General features: G+C 37.0%; 1 protein-coding gene across 1 annotated transcript in view; it reads right to left on the minus strand.

Annotated features, from left to right (window-relative positions):
• Positions 1-17,994, minus strand: part of LOC124153219 — an 84,659-nt gene that overhangs the window by 20,744 nt on the left and 45,921 nt on the right. The window contains exons 3-12 of the mRNA XM_046526318.1: positions 9,009-9,085; positions 8,747-8,822; positions 8,102-8,184; positions 7,189-7,340; positions 7,032-7,090; positions 5,884-6,078; positions 952-1,121; positions 558-773; positions 357-455; positions 115-274 (exon numbers count right to left, since the gene is read on the minus strand). Of these exons, the coding sequence (XP_046382274.1) occupies positions 115-274; positions 357-455; positions 558-773; positions 952-1,121; positions 5,884-6,078; positions 7,032-7,090; positions 7,189-7,340; positions 8,102-8,184; positions 8,747-8,822; positions 9,009-9,085 (1,287 nt within the window). The remainder of the gene's footprint in view (positions 1-114; positions 275-356; positions 456-557; positions 774-951; positions 1,122-5,883; positions 6,079-7,031; positions 7,091-7,188; positions 7,341-8,101; positions 8,185-8,746; positions 8,823-9,008; positions 9,086-17,994) is intronic.

Raw genomic sequence — 17,994 nt, forward strand, 5'->3', positions numbered from 1 at the left:
CAGAAATAGCAAATGCGACAAAGTTTTGCAATTAAAAATTGAAAATTGCTAACATTATAACCACACACTAGGCAAGGAAAAATAAGAAGATAACTTAGACATCAGCTAGTTTACCTTTAAGTCGCAACACTGTCCTGTGGCACACGATGTATTTGGAACAAGCATGCATGTGTCAGCAACACAACAAGGATTATCACAATGTTGACTTAGACCACAGTCACATTGTTCACCAGCTTCCACAAAACCATTACCACACACTGGGCTCTCAAAAAGCCTACAAGGGAAAAAGTTGCAATAGTTAATGATCAAAGAACAAGTTTACAATAGCATATATGGCATTAATAAACACTATTTACTTTTCAGGCTTGTTCCGTAAACAGTAGTCCATCCCATGCTCAAATGCCAATGCCAGGTATTCAAGACTGCAAGAACTCCAATGCACAGGGCTCATTGCACTGAAAATGAAGCGACACAAAAATGAGACCAATGAAATAGCTGACAAGCACAAAAATGCCTCCAAATAAATCATTCTCACATCTGAGTATTCGTTTAATTACCTTGAGGAAGGAGCCATAATACATCGATCAGAAGGGCAGTTACAATCCGAGCTGTCATGCTCCATTCCAAAATTGTGGCCCATCTCATGAGCAACTGTAGTCGCAACAAGGCCAACAACACTGCTGTGATCCATGCTCACTCCCCCAGAAAACTCATACGTACAAATAGGCCCTTTAAGGGCTTTACCCACCACTCCTCCTTTGAACTGGATACGCCTGTAAATAAAAGTTTGGAAAAATTGGCTTAAGTGTGACAATATCAAAACCGAGACAAGGTTTAATCACCATGTCATGATCACAAGGTAATAATCACATAATAATTGTAACAATCACAAGGTTTAATTAACCATGGGCACAGAAAAATATCATCGTACCAATAAAAGGATGTACTCACGTGAGAAGCTGGGCATTGTCATTGGGATGCTCTTTGACAAGACGTCCGCGTCGATAATGGAGAAAATTAGTGAGAGTTGTGTCTCCATTTGTGGACAAGGCAATCTCATCAAATTCAGTCCACACAACAACACCAACAAGAGCCACAAATATATTCAGTGGCACGTAGAGCTGTAAATAACATTAAATTTCTATCAAAAAGGCATTGATAAACACATTGCTGAGCAAGACAGTCAACATGGTCTCAACCTTCAATTAAAGGAGGAGAATTTTGATCCATGGGAATGATCAACCAACTGGAGTAATTCAAATTTTATTGAGGAAATAATGATATAAAATGAAAATATTTCATGTTTTCTAAATTTTACCATTAACATATCTGCATTTTCAAATTGTGAACTGCTTAAAATTCCACAGTGAAAGTCATAAACAGAAATAAATTCATTAAATAAATTAAGACATAGTTTTTGTTTTTTTTAAATTTAATTCCTGACCCAATAGAAAGGCAAAAAAATACGTAACATATGCCTTGCTAGAGCATAGCTTGAAGAATACCATTGAAAAACTTCCTCCACCCTCTCCTTGCAATACAATGCTGTCACATGGACATGGATCAATAGCATTACCTAGAAATACCTTTTCTTTCGGCACCTACCCCTTACACTTCACTCAGCCCATGCCTAGTCATAGGGCAACTATTGCTGGCTCAATGGTACATTAGGCTACCAATTATCAAAATAGGATACAGACTTTCTTATAACTGGGTAAGCAAACCTTTGCTTAAATGTAATGCTGGGTAATTCCACGTCAATTCAACACAGAAAAGTGACATTTTCAACCCGACCATGTCAGATTTCTTTCAAATTTGGTGTATTCAATGGTACTGGTAAGTGATGGAAAAATACCAATTTGTAGAGGTATATGATGATTTTGACAAAAGTTACAGGCCCGCAAATGTTGTAAATTTCTCGAAATTTCAGCGTGTCTCTCTAAAGGTAAATGACTATAATTCCGCTTCTATTCAAGGTAGAAAGATGAAACTTATGTTTTTGGAAAGGTAATATGTAGGGCTTTACATTGATATACAACATGGCCTATTTATAATAATTTCAATACTCGAGGTCATTGACCTTGACCTTTGACCTTGAATATCTCAAAACACCCCCCTTCAAATTTTTTAATAAAAATATATGTTATTGCTCATACATTTTACTACACGCATACAAAATATCAAGATGGCACACTTAAGGCATCATGCCCAAAAAGTTATTTGTCTACGGAACTACACAAGCAAAATGCAAGAAGTACCACTTAAATATGAAATGCCCATTGTTGAACAATATAGGTCATGGCTATATCATTGCAGTGTTACAGAAAACAATATGATGGGTAGCTCCAATGAAAATACAGTTAAAATTGGTAAAAACCAGGGGTGGTTTCAAAGAGGGGCTAGGGGGGCTAATCCCCCCAGGGGTATCCAATTTACACTAGATAAAATGGTAATTTTTTCAGACCCCCTCATTTGCTGCGAGATTCAGGTCCATGCCCTCACTATTAATGCCAGGATGAAAGAGAAAGGAAACGATAAGGCAGAAAAGCAGATGATAATGAACCACAAAGGAAAGCATCCATGGTCCCCACACAGAGCACACAATCGCTATGAAAACACATAAATCGGAGCGTGAGTGGAAGAATATCTTCTTTGAGGGTCCACCACATGCTGCTCCTAGATGAAGCATCCTAGCATCAGCTGGAAAATATATTATTTAATAATACGAGCACACAAACAAAGGCAATGAAGAGGCACAAAACGAAAGCAGGCAGATGTCTCATATATACTCACTAAAAGTACATAAATGGAAGATTAAGAGATAGGAATACTTAATGAAAGATTCGGATGCCTTCAGTGTATCGCGCACGCTTTAGGCATGGTATTTTGAAGACGCATACAGTGCATTGCATACGCTGGAAGAGGGACCACGGGCATTTAAAGTCACGATTGAGGGGTTAATCTAACTAAGACTAATTTGCAGTTAAACAAATTACATATTTTAATTATTGAATCAAGGTGTGAGAGACTAATCTGATTAGAGTCAGAGAGTTTAATTTAAAGTGAGAATCATACAGTCATTTAAGCTACTTATCTGTTGCTTGTCCCATGGATGTCACTTCAGTTGGAACTATAGTGAAGTGTATGAGTAAGAATCAGACAGTCATTTAAGCTAATTATCTGTTGCTTGTCCCAGGATGTGACTTCAGTTGGAACTACAGTGAAGTGCATAAGTAACTTTAGCACTATTTCTTTTATGTGAAACAGTAGTTTGTGAAAAATGGCTTTCATGTCAAAAATGTACTGTTGCAATCCATTTAAAGAAGAAGGCCATGCAAGAGTAAAGAAAAATTTGAGAGACGTTCAGGAGTGGATGGCAAATGAATCACCTAATGTATTGATAGGTGGGAAAATTTGCAGTAAATGCCGAAAAAAAATATCACAGAAGTTATCAGAACATGCTGATGAACTTCCAAAGAAGATGAAATAGCACCTTCTATTGCCCTGGATTATTTAAATAGTAGAACTCAGTGTTTAGGTGAATCTCCTGTGAAAAAAAAGACTTCAAAATGAGAAAAATTACCCAACAGAAAAATTGAAAAAGGTAGCCTCAGTTTTGGAGCATACTTATTTGGTGCAACCTGAAAAGGAAGAGAGTGCAGAAAGTGAAATCATAGCCCAGCTCAAAGATAAGTTTCATAGTTCAGAAGTGTATGTGACAAGGCACAGATTCTGACTGTGATTTCTTTTTTTTGCCTCAGATTACATGGTACGCAGAGCCAAACTATTAGTGGCAGAACATGGTATTTTGGTAACACCAAATCCAAAGCCAGTTAAGGCATTATGTGAGAAAGCAGTTCCATGTGTACGTGACTTATTGTGACTATAACATGAGCCGTATGACGCCAGGAAAAAAGGATTATGTGTCGGTGAAAGGAAATGGAGTTACACTGCATAAGCAGAAGCAGCCAGTGTTGCGCAATCTTAAGGAAATGTACAGATATTTCAAGGAAACATATCCAGATTTATAAATTGGAATCTCCAAATTTTGTGAATTGAGGCCGAAGCACTGTGTTCTTGCGGGTGCTAGTGGAACCTATACTGTTTGTATGGGTCTACTCTTGGCATAGATTAAGTGTCGTATAAGTGTTTGTTAACCACTGGAAGGGCAGTTTTAGAGACTTTAACAAAATCAACGGATGATTTCCTAGAAGCATTTTCATCCAGTTTAAAGCAAATAATACCACACTAATTTATAACACAACAGCAGTCACAATTCTTTAAAACTACGAAAGAAGAACTCAATATGAATGAATATCTTGTGGTTTGTGATTTTGCAGAGAACTACTCCTTCATGATTCAAGATGAAGTTCAAGGATTTTACTGGAATAACTAACAGGCCACAATTAATCCATTCGTGGCTTACTATAGAGACGTTACATCTAATAAAATACAATATGTGTCATATGTAGAAATATCTGACTGCCTTCATCATGATATCGTATGTGTGTATTGTTTCCAGCGCAATTTCATCAATTTCCTGCAGCAAATTACTACAGCTCATGGCAAAGGACCTTGTGATGGGGTTGCAGGGACTGTAAAAAGACTAGCCTCACTTGCAAGCCTCAAGAGACCTTTTGATAACCATATATTGACAGCACAAGAGTTGTTTCAGTGTAGCAAAGTAAATATTCCTTCATGTACCTTCAACTATACACCGACTTCCCATCACGATGAAGACATGACCACGCCGAAGCAACAATTCGAGGTCCCTGGGGGGATAAGCCCCCCTAGCCCCTCTTTGAAACCACCCCTGGTTTTTACCAATTTTAACTGTATTTTCATTGGAGCTACCCATCATATTGTTTTCTGTAACACTGCAATGATATAGCCATGACCTATATTGTTCAACAATGGGCATTTCATATTTAAGTGGTACTTCTTGCATTTTGCTTGTGTAGTTCCGTAGACAAATAATTTTTTGGGCATGATGCCTTAAGTGTGCCATCTTGATATTTTGTATGCGTGTAGTAAAATGTATGAGCAATAACATATATTTTTATTAAAAAATTTGAAGGGGGGGTGTTTTGAGATATTCAAGGTCAAATGTCAAGGTCAATGACCTCGAGTATTGAAATTATTATAAATAGGCCATGTTGTATATCAATGTAAAGCCCTACATATTACCTTTCCAAAAACATAAGTTTCATCTTTCTACCTTGAATAGAAGCGGAATTATAGTCATTTACCTTTAGAGAGACACGCTGAAATTTCGAGAAATTTACAACATTTGCGGGCCTGTAACTTTTGTCAAAATCATCATATACCTCTACAAATTGGTATTTTTCCATCACTTACCAGTACCATTGAATACACCAAATTTAAAAGAAATCTGAAGTGGTCGGGTTGAGAGGTGTGTTGAATTCACATGGAATGACCCTGCTTTGATTTATTGGGTGAATGAAAATGTACGTCTTGTAAATGTATTTTCAAAGACTACCTTGAGCAGAATTTTTGAACTCACATGAAGTAATAAAATTCGAAAGTTTAGAGGACATATTTACGAAAGATTAGTATAGCTCTCTGATTTTTTCTGAGAGAACAAATAATTTAGCAATTAACTATTCAGACAAAATTTATTTATTTGTATCTCATTTCCACCATGCTTGTCTTAAGGTTATTTTTCTCAAAATCATAGTTTTCTTTAAAGTCAGTTGCAGCAATTGTGGGGACTGGGTACACTAACAATAACCTTATCCATATATGTATGTATTCGGAACAATATAAAATTAAGGCTGCAAAAATCAAGGCCCAAGTAGAACTGCTGACTTGTTCTTCCAAAAGACAACTTTTATTCCAGATTTCAAAAACACTACTACTTACAGCATTTATAATGTTGGCAATGTCTTTGCAATGCTTGTAGACCTTTGGTAATGATTCACCCAACTCTTTATATTCTTTGTTGTCGACTACCAAAACTAGCTCCACATATCTGGATTGTCGATTGGCATTATAAGGTCCCCGGATAGTGTTAGAATCACTTTCTGATCCCTCCTTGGCATTTGCACTGCGTTTATACTGAAAACAAATGATGTTAAGTCGTTGAGATCACAAACAGAAAGCATAAAAGAAACAACATAAAGATATATACAGTACACTCCCGATTATCCGGCCTAATGATGGGGAGGGACGGCACGAATAATAGGAAAACATGGATAATCCAAACTTTCACTTAAATGTCTTGTAATGTTCATAATTTACGTAAAAAAACAATGTATTATTATTTATACAGTTATTCTGTTATTTAAGAGTGCTTCCCAAACTCATGGAGAGCTTTCTTCGCCAGTTCGCGATCTTTTTAGCGGCGGTAACGTGGTTGTATTCGTATTATTAATGCTCCATGTAAGGCCTGGTTTCGAAAACCACACATCCGTGGCAGTGTGATCACGGAAACAGAAAAGTGGTTTGCACGAATGCATCAAAACCACTGCTCGACGTCGGAAACTACATTGTCAGACACCACGCCACGCAGTCGCGTCTCGCACAAGTTGCTCGGGTTGCAACTGCTGCGGGACGTGTATCCGTGATCACGGAACGCGGTCGCGCACTGCGAGGGTTGGAAAACAGGGACACGGTGCTCCCGTGAATGCAGCTAGGGTGCGATCTCTCCCATTTTACGATGGGGATTCTAATGGAAATAATAAGCCCGGTGTAACCTAGCATTAATGCAGCAATTTCGATGACGTTGCGTCCGATTTTATTTTTTTATAAGGACCGCGGAAAAAAATTGAGCGAGAGTGAAAATCATGCACGGATAATCCATAACACGGATATACCGCAGCCGGATTATAGGGAGTCTGCTGTACATATGTATTTCCAAGGCCACCAATATCCAACTAACACTGATTCAAGCCTCCTTGAGGGAGAAAAGTTTTAAATTAACAAAACTTAATTCATTTGGAGCACAGAAAAATTTTGCTCACCAAGGCAAAAATTAAAAATAGCAAAGAGTACAAATGTTAATTTCTTACCCTGAGAATCCTATTGAATTCCTGATTATGAAAGATATGATAAGGTGTCCCTGAGTATCCTAAAGAAAAGATAATATTCTCCATTAATGAAAAACTTGATAAAAATATATTTGAAACATATTGTAAATGATTTTTATGGAGCAAATAGAATTCTTACCACAAGTATGATTTGCTACCAAATCAGAATGTTTGTATAGAAAATGAGCATTATTATACTCTTCGTCCATGTTTTCTTTGTCCTCTTCTGTTATTCCCACTTCAGAAACTGGCTCCAGATAATGAAGTTCATGGCCATCGAAAACTACCCCCCTGTTTTAAGTAGAGAAATTATTTCCAAATAAATGACAACAGAATTCATATGCCACAAAACTTGCTGCACTTGAATGCAGATAACAAATTGGATTTTTAAATAGATTGCGGAAGCATATGTGACATTTGAATACATAGGATGAAACTTAACAAACGCTACATAATTATCATTAATACTATAATTTTGTACCATGTTCATGAGTGTACTTATGAAAAGTTAACTACATAATCATCTTCTTTAGGTACAGATGAACTAAATTGATGGTATATATCAATGCATATTGTGATACATTATGTAGGAAATGAGGAAAAAATCATTTTATAATATATCAAACTAAATGGCAGAAATTAGCACTGGCATTTGGAAAATGAATGCCTGTGAAATATACATATAATCAATGAATAATTACTCTTAACTAAACGTATTCATCAACCAGATGGTTTTAATTTTTGTATTCCTGTACATAATTCAGCAATGTTCACCAATCCAGGATAGGGATAAGGGGGGAGTGGCTAGGTGTGAGGCTTCGGGGATAACCTCCCAGCAGTAGTGGGGGTCCGAACAAAATTATATCTACTGTAAATTGGATACCTTGGGGGGAGGATATAGCCCCCTCTAGCCCCTCTCTGGATCTGCCACCGTGGGTAACCAAAGTCAGCCAAAGTATGAATAATGAATGCAAAATCCTATATCCAGAAAATTCAAGATAAGATTCTAAAAAGGCGTAGCTATCCATAATCTGATATAAAATAAAACTTACCTGAGCCCATTGCATGTGGACACAGCTGCCCAAGAGCCCTCAACACCTCTGAGTACTCCTTTGTAGTGGCAAAGCTCCACTTCCTGAAATTTAAAATTTTAAAAATTAATTCACATTAATATCTTCAAATATTATCATAGATAAAAAAAGTAAACTTAACTGCCTCAAAAATGTTTGACAGAAATAAATTTATAGGGGAATATCATATTAACAGCATTATTTAAAATAATGCTGTTAATATGATAATGGCAGCATATGCAATATAGATAATGCAATATGGTATAATTAATATGATATTGGCAGATAATGCAATAGGACTGACAAGAATGATTTTAGACCACAAAGGTGAGTACACACAACTTTTGATTACTTAAGTTAATAAATGCCTGATAAACCATGAATAAGAAAATTAGGAAACTAAATATTATGAAATGGGGTTGAACCTTTTCTTTTAGGGACATTGAAGTTTTAAGGAATTTAATTATTTCTACTAATGAAATATTTTTGAAGCAGTTAAGGGAGAATAAAGTAAGGAAGAGTCTTACAATGGAAGACCCACAAACCACACAATACAGACTGGACTGTATTATGGTTTAAAATAATTAGCATGCACATTGAAGAACTAGAAATGAACCATGCTCTTACCTCTTTCGTAGGCCTGTGAACAATGTGACTTCCATTTTTCTGATGCCTTTGAAAATAATGCTTTGGAATCAATTCCCTGCAAAGAAATGACAACATTGGAAAAAATAGAGAAAAAAATTGGAGATAAATTGACAAGACTCATGTGAAAATTTGCATTTAAAATTTTATGCTTCCACATAAATGCTCTCAAAACAACTGCACTCTATATAAAATTAGCAAGTCACAAAAATTTCCCATGAAGAAGAACAGAAGACATTCTCACCTATTCAGCTGTAGGTCCAGCAAATAATCCTTCCCATCCACATCAAAGCCAACAGACAGGTGGTGGATATGTCCTCCCTGAAAATTAAAAGATGAGGTGAATTGTAGCATCTCCAAATCTCAGAAAAATAATGGAATAATGAGTGAGACACAAGTCCAAGGGCACAAAAGAACATTATAAGCAATATTTCTTTACTCTGAATGTTTAAATAAAAAATACTCCCCAAAAATGTCCAAAGAATAGATTTATTCTTCAAAATTAAGCAAACCTAAAGATGACCAAAGTCCTAATATTTTTTACGAATCATTCAATTACAATGGAATTTTGAAGGATGAATATTCATTATCATATGATTCATTCTGATACTCATCAGCGGCAAGGCCATAGGAATTAGGGGAATGGGGCCGAGGATAACAAACCTCCCAAAATCTTATGAAGATATGGTTTTGAAGGTGACCCCCTCGATATGAACCCTCTCTTGGATTATAACTTCTAATGAGCCACGGTAGTATTACTGTAGGTAATCTTAGTAACTATAACCAATAATCTCTTCTGTGGGACATGTAATATTTGCCCCATTAAACGATTATAGATTCTTTTAAAACAAAGATAAATAAGGAAAATAACTTGTTTGAACGAATAGATAATTTACTTAAGTGCTCAGGAATCATAGAAAAACCTTCAGTTTCTTCAAAGCGAGTCTATTTCCCAGGCCAAACTATGAAATTTAACCCCACTATGCGAACATGCGAATTATCTTCGCCCACTAGGCACGATAGCGATCAGCTACATAAATTCCTTGGCCGAATCTACTTGCTGGACACGTCAGTCATAAACGGCATAAGAGAACTGACGAAATCTCCGGCAAGGGATGAAACATCTGGAGGATCTTAAATGGCAGATGGAGGAAGTGGTGGGCAGATGACAAGCTCTTAAGTTCGAATTCAAGGTCGAGAGCACACCTGGACGACCGCAGACTCCTCGGCCTATCTCTTGTCAATGTAGTGAACGAATGGAAGTATAAGTGGAGGCAGATCGGACACTTACGCTATTGATTTAGGTCACGGAGTGCATACCGAGGGGAGGGTTCTGGGGGATAAAACCCACCCCAGAGCTTAGAGAAATTTTTAAGTTTAATCCATTTTACTTAATTTGATTGATATTACTAATATTATAGTGTAAGGATTAATAAAATATCCCTCAGAAAGCCGTAAAACTCACCATTTTCGACCATTTATCTTAAAATTCCGCAATTTATTAATCTCGCACCTACCGATTATCCTGGTGGGTATACCATACCCCTCCACATCCCGGTATTGGTTACACGTAAACCCCCCCCCCCCCACCCCCCCAGCCTTAATTCCTAGCTGCGCCCCTGATGACAAGTTAGTGTTAGAGGAAAGGATAACTTGGACTCTTCATATCCACAGAACAGAGATGGAAACAATATTTTTTATTTTAACTCTAAAAAATAATAATTTGAAAAATTAGAAATCTATCGTGAATACTGAAATCATAGAAGTTGTCATTAGGATCTGTGAGAATGGTTTTGTGTTAAGTTCCCCCAAAAATCAAATAAACATTCAATCAATTGACCTATGGCTAACGTGTAACATGTATTAACGTCTAATAAGATCAAGGTTACTCAATGCACCGATAATTAGGTGACGGCGCAGGACATTCAAACTTTGTTCAAATTCCAAACAAGGGCGACACGGACTATTCTACGGATTTCAGGGCGACAAGGACTATTTGACGTATTTCCACGCAAGCACGAATGGCATACATCAATCAAGAAACAGGGTGGTACTTCAATAATAAATGAAAGCCGAGAGATCAAATGGGGTATTACACTTCAAAGTAATATAAATTACAATTCATACATAGAACGTATACTTTCTAATTAAAGGTTTTATTTGGAAAAAAACCAAATTAATCGATTTGACTGTTTCGCGCAGAATACTACGGAATTTGTAATGCATTTTGGATTATTTAGAATTTCACAAGAAAAAGAAAACAAATTTCACGAATTGATAATAATTGAATGGGCCATTCAGCATTTTTGAGCAACAGAAAGTAATCCATCAATGAAGACCTCCGATTAATATGGGTAATTCCGTCCAGTGGCGTAACTAGGAATATGCTTTGGGAGGGGGGGGGGGAGGAGAATGAGAGGGGATGGGCGAAGGGCGACCTCCCACCCACCACCCACCCATATCCACAGAACAGAGGTGAAAACGATATTTTTTATTTAAACTCTAAAAAATAATGATTTAAAAAATTATAAATCCATAGTGAACACCAAATTCATAGAAGTTGTCATTAGGATCTGTGGGAATGAACCTGTTCCCCCTTTTAGGAAAAGTTTGGAAAAATGACATGCTTGCTAATACATTTTACATAATTTTAGCACTTAAAATTTGGGTTTTATTAAAAGGTCACGTTATCCTAAGAAGGGTAGGAGAGAAGAGAAGCCTCATGAAAACCTTAATAAGAAGACGGAACAACCTTATAGGCCACATCTTGAGACATGATGGCCTGATGAAGACAATCGTCGAAGGACAAGTGGAAGGCAAGAATGGAAAAGGAAGACCCCGAACAAAATATATGGAACAAGTAAAGAGAGATGTGAAAGAGAAGAAATTTGTAGGAGTGAAAAGATTAGCTGATAGGAGAACTGAGTGGAGAGCTACGTCAAACCAATCCTAGGATTGTTGACCAGTGATGATGATGAAAATTTACTATACTTCAAAACTAGACAATAGTTTTGAATATTATTTTTACTTCTCTGAGGCTTTGGGAGGGGGATCTATCCCCCTCGTCCCCCCATAGTTACGCCACTGATTCAGTGCATTCAGAAATGAGGACGTTTCGTAAATGTATTCCGACATTGACCTTCGACTAAAAATTTCAGATGGGCGCAGATATAAACGTCATCACTGATGTCATTAATTGATTGTGACGACGCGATGCCAGTAGTCCTCGGACTTCCAGAGAGTCCGACGTCTACATAATCTCTCGTCTCAGCATATAACAATGTCGAATATTGACGCATGGATATACGGTAGAAATGGACAGAAAAAATACCGAATAAAAACACAAATTTTCGCAAATATTAACAAACAATAACATACGATCCCGCACATGCTCACGTTCTGAAAACAAATTGAATACTAAAAGCATCTCGCGTCAAAAGTGCCCTTAACTTCCGTAATGGCACGTACACTCACTTTACTTTTCAAGGAATAAGAGCATTTTACTAATTAAAAACAACACGCTCAATGGACTTTGAGGGTATGGCGATTTAAATAAATGTGCTTTATGACATGATGCTTTATTTTAAGAGTGATGAAAGAATTAAATACTTTTCAATTTTCAATGTTGTATAAGAAACAATTGCAATTAGACGTATGAAAGAAGCGCGGGGCCACCGTACTGACTACAACACAAGCGGTCCGGGCTCATATCCTGGCATAAAATGTCTCAGCAGCAATTTTACTACCATTTGGGTGTTATAAAGAGAAAACTTCTGATGGACCGCTAAGCGTAGCCTATTATGATCATGTTTATTAAGAAAAGACTAATGCCGGAGAGAGGCTTATCAGCTCACTTACCAACTCCTAACCTCGGTCTGAAGCTACGATACGTGCGAAATGGACATGGTGATTGGCACGAATGTAAATAGCGAAAAAAACACTACATAGAATAAAAAAACAAAAATTCACAACACTCGTCGGGAATCTTAACAAAATAGTATGCTTTATATGATAAAATCCCTGAAAAATGCTATCCTTCCATGAAATAAGAAGCAAGGATGACAGGCCTACAGGAGTTTTTCATTGCCTGGCAGAAATTATTGGTTGAGTAGCAATTGTTCGCTGAAAAACTGTACATTTTCCACATCCTCATCAATGAAAATAACTCTCCAAAGGCATCATAAAATACACAATAAATATAATACATCATGCTCCAATATTTATACGAAAAGGCAGCGATTGGAAAAAAACGTGATGCAAAGGGTAAATAAAAAAAAACTACTGTGGGTGCGAATCTCCTAATTTGAAGCTAGAAAAAAGAAAGACATGACATAGCTTCAAGATGCCGAAGACCTGAAGTTGCAATAGCAAAAATATTAATAATGTAAGAGCTCAGAAAAAGCTAAAAAAAAAAGCCCAGTAACATAATTAGTAAGGTTAAGATTTACAAGGTATTAGTAAGAACGATTTCAGAGAAATATTAACACTCACGTAATTACCACTTATTCCGGGCATGAATTGCTACGACTGCCATGACGATTTATTTTAATTTTTCATTTCACAATATAAAACTAACCCATATAAAACTGTAAAAATAGGATAATTTAAATTTTTATCAACTCCTCTCGAAAAAAATGTAAGACTTGTAATGACATTTTGTAGCAGGCATAAATAATAAAAATTTAAACTTAAATTCCTATGCACAAAAATTTGCTGCTATACATGAGAATTTGGCAGTTTCAAAATATTTTCTGGGGACAGTTAGATCGTCCCTCAGGTTCTGAAAGGGATAAATAAAAAATACGATACAAAACTTTACGAGCAGAATGGACATTCAGATTTTTGTCACATAAATTCGAAATATTTAGAGGATATTCTATATCATTCGCACATGAAAATTTGCACTAAAACTCAAAGCGAGATTTGATGAAGCTCTTCGAATAGGCCAACAAAAAAAATGTTTGCAGCAGAACTGCTTCAGTTCACGGGCACACGATGGCACACGAATTACCACTCAAGCATCCGAGAGAAAAAATTCCGACGAAGATAAAACGGCAAAATTCAATGTGAAATGCAATATCAATGCGACATAGAGCGTTCAGAAAAAAGAGCAAGAGACGAAAGACTCACAAATTGAAAGCCACCCGAGGATTGCTTTATACGTATTGCGAACGAGATTCCCCGAGGTTTTCCGCAGCACATTGGCATCCGGCTGTCGGATAAAAATAGTATCACCAATAAAGAGAATATTCCCTAGCTATATGATTTTTGCTTAGTATTTTTAGGTTGCCACATGACAGCGTCACCATTCGAGTGCTATATTCAAGATTTAAAAAAATATCCAACTGTGGTATTTGTTTCCTTTTACAAATGGTCTTTAAAGAGTTTTAGTGAGATCACAAGAGAAGCTCAAACAAAAATCACTATTTTTCCACGCGTTAATCAGTCATATAAAATACAGCGCACGGATCACAAAATATACTTATATGACGGGATAAAATGTGAAGGGTGGTATCCTAGTGGGTAGAGTGCTGGGCTACTGATCCAAGGGTTCCGAGTTCACAACCCGGGTGAAGCCTTCGCAAATCCCCCAAACAAAATCCGCTGGTGGCGGAAAAAGTGCGAGGTGGCCCAAGGAAAGAAACAGAGCCCCATACCCTGAATGCGTGATATTCACAAGCCCTAGGCTTAGTCTGGGGTGAACTCTACTCTCACCCATCCAAATCAGCTTCGGGTTGAATCGGTGAGGGAACGGCGGGACAAAATGACCCAGACGTAAAATCAATATTTTGTCGGAGTACTGAAAACAAGTGAGAAATGATTCGTCAAAAATAATAAGCATGGCGAATTCGGAGCGTATTATTGTAGGGCAGAACATAAATCGTGAAAACGGGCCTCATAATGGAATAAGAATGCATATAATTACGGTAATAATGAGGGAAATCAGTGAACTGGAAGGGTGCCAAATGTATTCGAATATCGGTACTCGAGTACACTGATTGTATTAATGTATCAGAGGAGAATCCTGAGCATACGGTAAACGTGACTACCCGGAACGCGCACATGAATACCAAGACAATTTAGGGAACTTGATCAAGTACTCGAGTATTCGAAAAATCAAGACCGCGTCACGGGTACCTAAGTAGTTGACCAATTGCGACCATACCCTCGCTGATGCCCTTGCATTCATCGAGGTAATCGAGCGCTCACGGTAGCTCACGGCGCTCATCATAGGAACTAGGTAATAGGGACGATATTTACGCATTTACTCTTAGCTGGTTTCAATTCATCTTCGAGGGAAATACATCAAAGATTTAGGAAAAGGATTTATATACGCGAATGCTTTCTTAATGTAGAATAAATGCTTTCTTAGAAAATAATAGGCTCCAAAAATGTTCACTCAAATCTTCATTCTCTTAGCTCACAAAAACATCATTTTTGCTAAGGGAGCGAGAGAAACGAAAACAGGAAAATATGGAAGGTTCAGAAAAACATTGCAAGTTAAATCAGGGAAATTCTGTAGTCCGATCTTGAAAGGGATTAAAGTGATATCTCCCCGATTCTTGAAATAATACTGGGAACTAGTTGGCCTAAAACTTTTTCTAAGCCTATAATCCAAAGAGAAGTCACTTACCCCGATGTTTTCATTCAGTGGATTACAATCATCCGACGATTTGAATTACCGCTCCATAGCATTTAATGGTACGAGGAACATCAATGCTTCCACAAATCATTTTTCGGTGAGCTTTTCATGATAAAAACGATACAAAATCCTACTCCATTCAACTAAAAATTAGAATATCCATCCATTATCAAGGGGAAACATAGAATAAATGTATTGAAATTGAAGCTTTTTGACGCAAGTCGGAGGAAAAACAGCCCTGCTTTCAATGCCGAATTCAACCATAATAAAAACTTTCGGTTGCTATATTCAACACACTTAAAAATGGAAAGAAGAACATAGAGATATTTCTTTGCAAAACGTCGCTAACATGAAAGAGGTGCAGATATTTGATGGAAATAATGAAAAGTCATCTCGTAAAAATGAAATAAAGGGTGTAAAAAATGAAAAAATAACCTCTTTAGAAATCCCTAAGAATTTCCTCTTGATAGAAAATAATATAATCTTCTCTCATGCACTTGATGCTCTTAAACATCTTTTATTTTACGCCTTAACTTCTCTAAATGATAATTTTTATGGTGATAATAATTTTTTACAGCACGGGAGGGTATTGTGCTATATCTTACACAGAGAATATTACGGAGTTGATGGCTTTCTTTTAGATGAAGTCTTGTCATTTATTACACAGCTTTCCAAGTTGGAAGTCAAAGTGTTTTTTTAAGGAGTGTAGGTAGTAAGATAAAGACGAATCGTTTGAAAGATAACGAATTCAGTGTGAGGGAGAGCATTCTGCAAAGATTATCAAAAGAAAATTGAAATGCCGTGACCGCAAGTTTTCCACAACGGGAACGCGTATTACCGAGGCGATTGTAAACAGAGCACAGATTTCTATTAAGTAAGCGACGGAACCAAAGGGAAAAATCGTTCTCAAAGACTTCAATCGGTTTATACAATAAACTTCGCAAAAAAAGGGGTTTCTATATCCAGCTAAAACGAAATAAAATCCTTTTCCCTTCCATATTCCTATCTTACACATAATTTAAACGCTAAGTCCCTCGACCGATACGGAAAAATGCCAAAATAGTGAACTAGTCAAAGGAAAATAAGCGTGCTAAACGAAATTAGAACTAAAAACCATGAAAAATAACCGGATCAATTGAAAAAGCTCAAAGCGGAGTATTGGCATCATTTCCACATCCCTTCGTCGTTCGCAACTCGAATACGAGCTGCTAGAAGCAAAATATAATTTCAGCAACAAAAATTTCTCAAATAAAGATCACTCAACAACTGTTGCGTTTATATCAGATCTCGGAATAAGGACGACTCATAGTTTCGTATAAATGGCGGAATTACCAACAATAGTTAGAATAGTGGAATAAAAAAGAATGCTTGTGCTCTCGTAAAAATAATGGAGGATTTGACAAATTTCACTTTCAGCATTTTAAGCAGGCTACAATGGATTGGAATAATCATTTACGAATAAAATCCTAGACTGATTTGCTGTAGCTCTTGATTTTCCACTATATCCGATAAATTCATTCACGACTTTGAACTCATTTTGTTTCACAAATTATTTCAAATCCCCGATGTAACCTTACACCAGCACTGCGAATAAGGGCATAATATTATAGCTTCGATACCTATCGGCTCCCTACAACTCTATCTTTTCTTCAATAAATCCAACTCCATCGAAGCAATAACAGCCTTGACAAAACCTAACGTACTTTCACACAGTGAAGACTTTAGCACACGGTTCAAGCCACAAAGATTACTTCTCATTTGACGCAGGCACAGCAATTTACGCCAGTGTCAATGCATGAACCCCTTGACGATAATTAAGACCGTAAACCGAAACGGAGAATCGGTTTCATGAGTCTCTAAAAAGCTTTACACGACCTCATAAAATTACTAATGACAAGGGACGACTAGGAAGTAAACAGATTATTGAAAACGAAAATGATGCCAGGACCAGCAAGAGAATGTTCGAGAAACGTGAAGAACTTCAATATTTCCACACCGGAGCCCTTTCCTTACCGCTAATCAATACTAACCTAATATTTGAGATAAGTTAATTACGCAGCCGTAGAGGATTCCTTCTCTGGAAGGTGAAGGGTAATTATCTTCCAATTCAAGAGAATTTCTCGACAATGGAAGAGCCTCCCGCTCGATATAAATGGAATAAATTTCATTTATCACGCATATATATTCATCGACAAGTAGTGGCATCTCAAAGCCTGAATCTAAGGAAAGTAGCAGTCCCACGTGATGGAAAATGACAACCCAAACGCTTGCCAGGGAACCACTATGTCTCTTTCAATTGAAATACAACACATTCTAACGTCATTGTATCCGGATGAAACGGGAGCTTCCTATTCAAACGTCTCGCGAGTCGACTTGTGTTTGGCCAAGTAAAGCGACACACACTTGGAATAGAAAACAAAAAATGATACTTTGATAAAATAGAGTCTATAAATGAAACGCATTAAACAGTGACAAAAAATAACCTTTAGCTTAAATTTTCTGTAATGTTATGGCAAAGAAAGCACTAATTTATTGTCGTAATTTCTTATTTCATTGCCACGTATAAAAAGCGTTCTCTGCGCCGCAA

This window comes from Ischnura elegans, chromosome 2, assembly GCF_921293095.1.
Source record: "Ischnura elegans chromosome 2, ioIscEleg1.1, whole genome shotgun sequence".
In the NCBI taxonomy this organism is placed as follows: domain Eukaryota; kingdom Metazoa; phylum Arthropoda; class Insecta; order Odonata; family Coenagrionidae; genus Ischnura; species Ischnura elegans.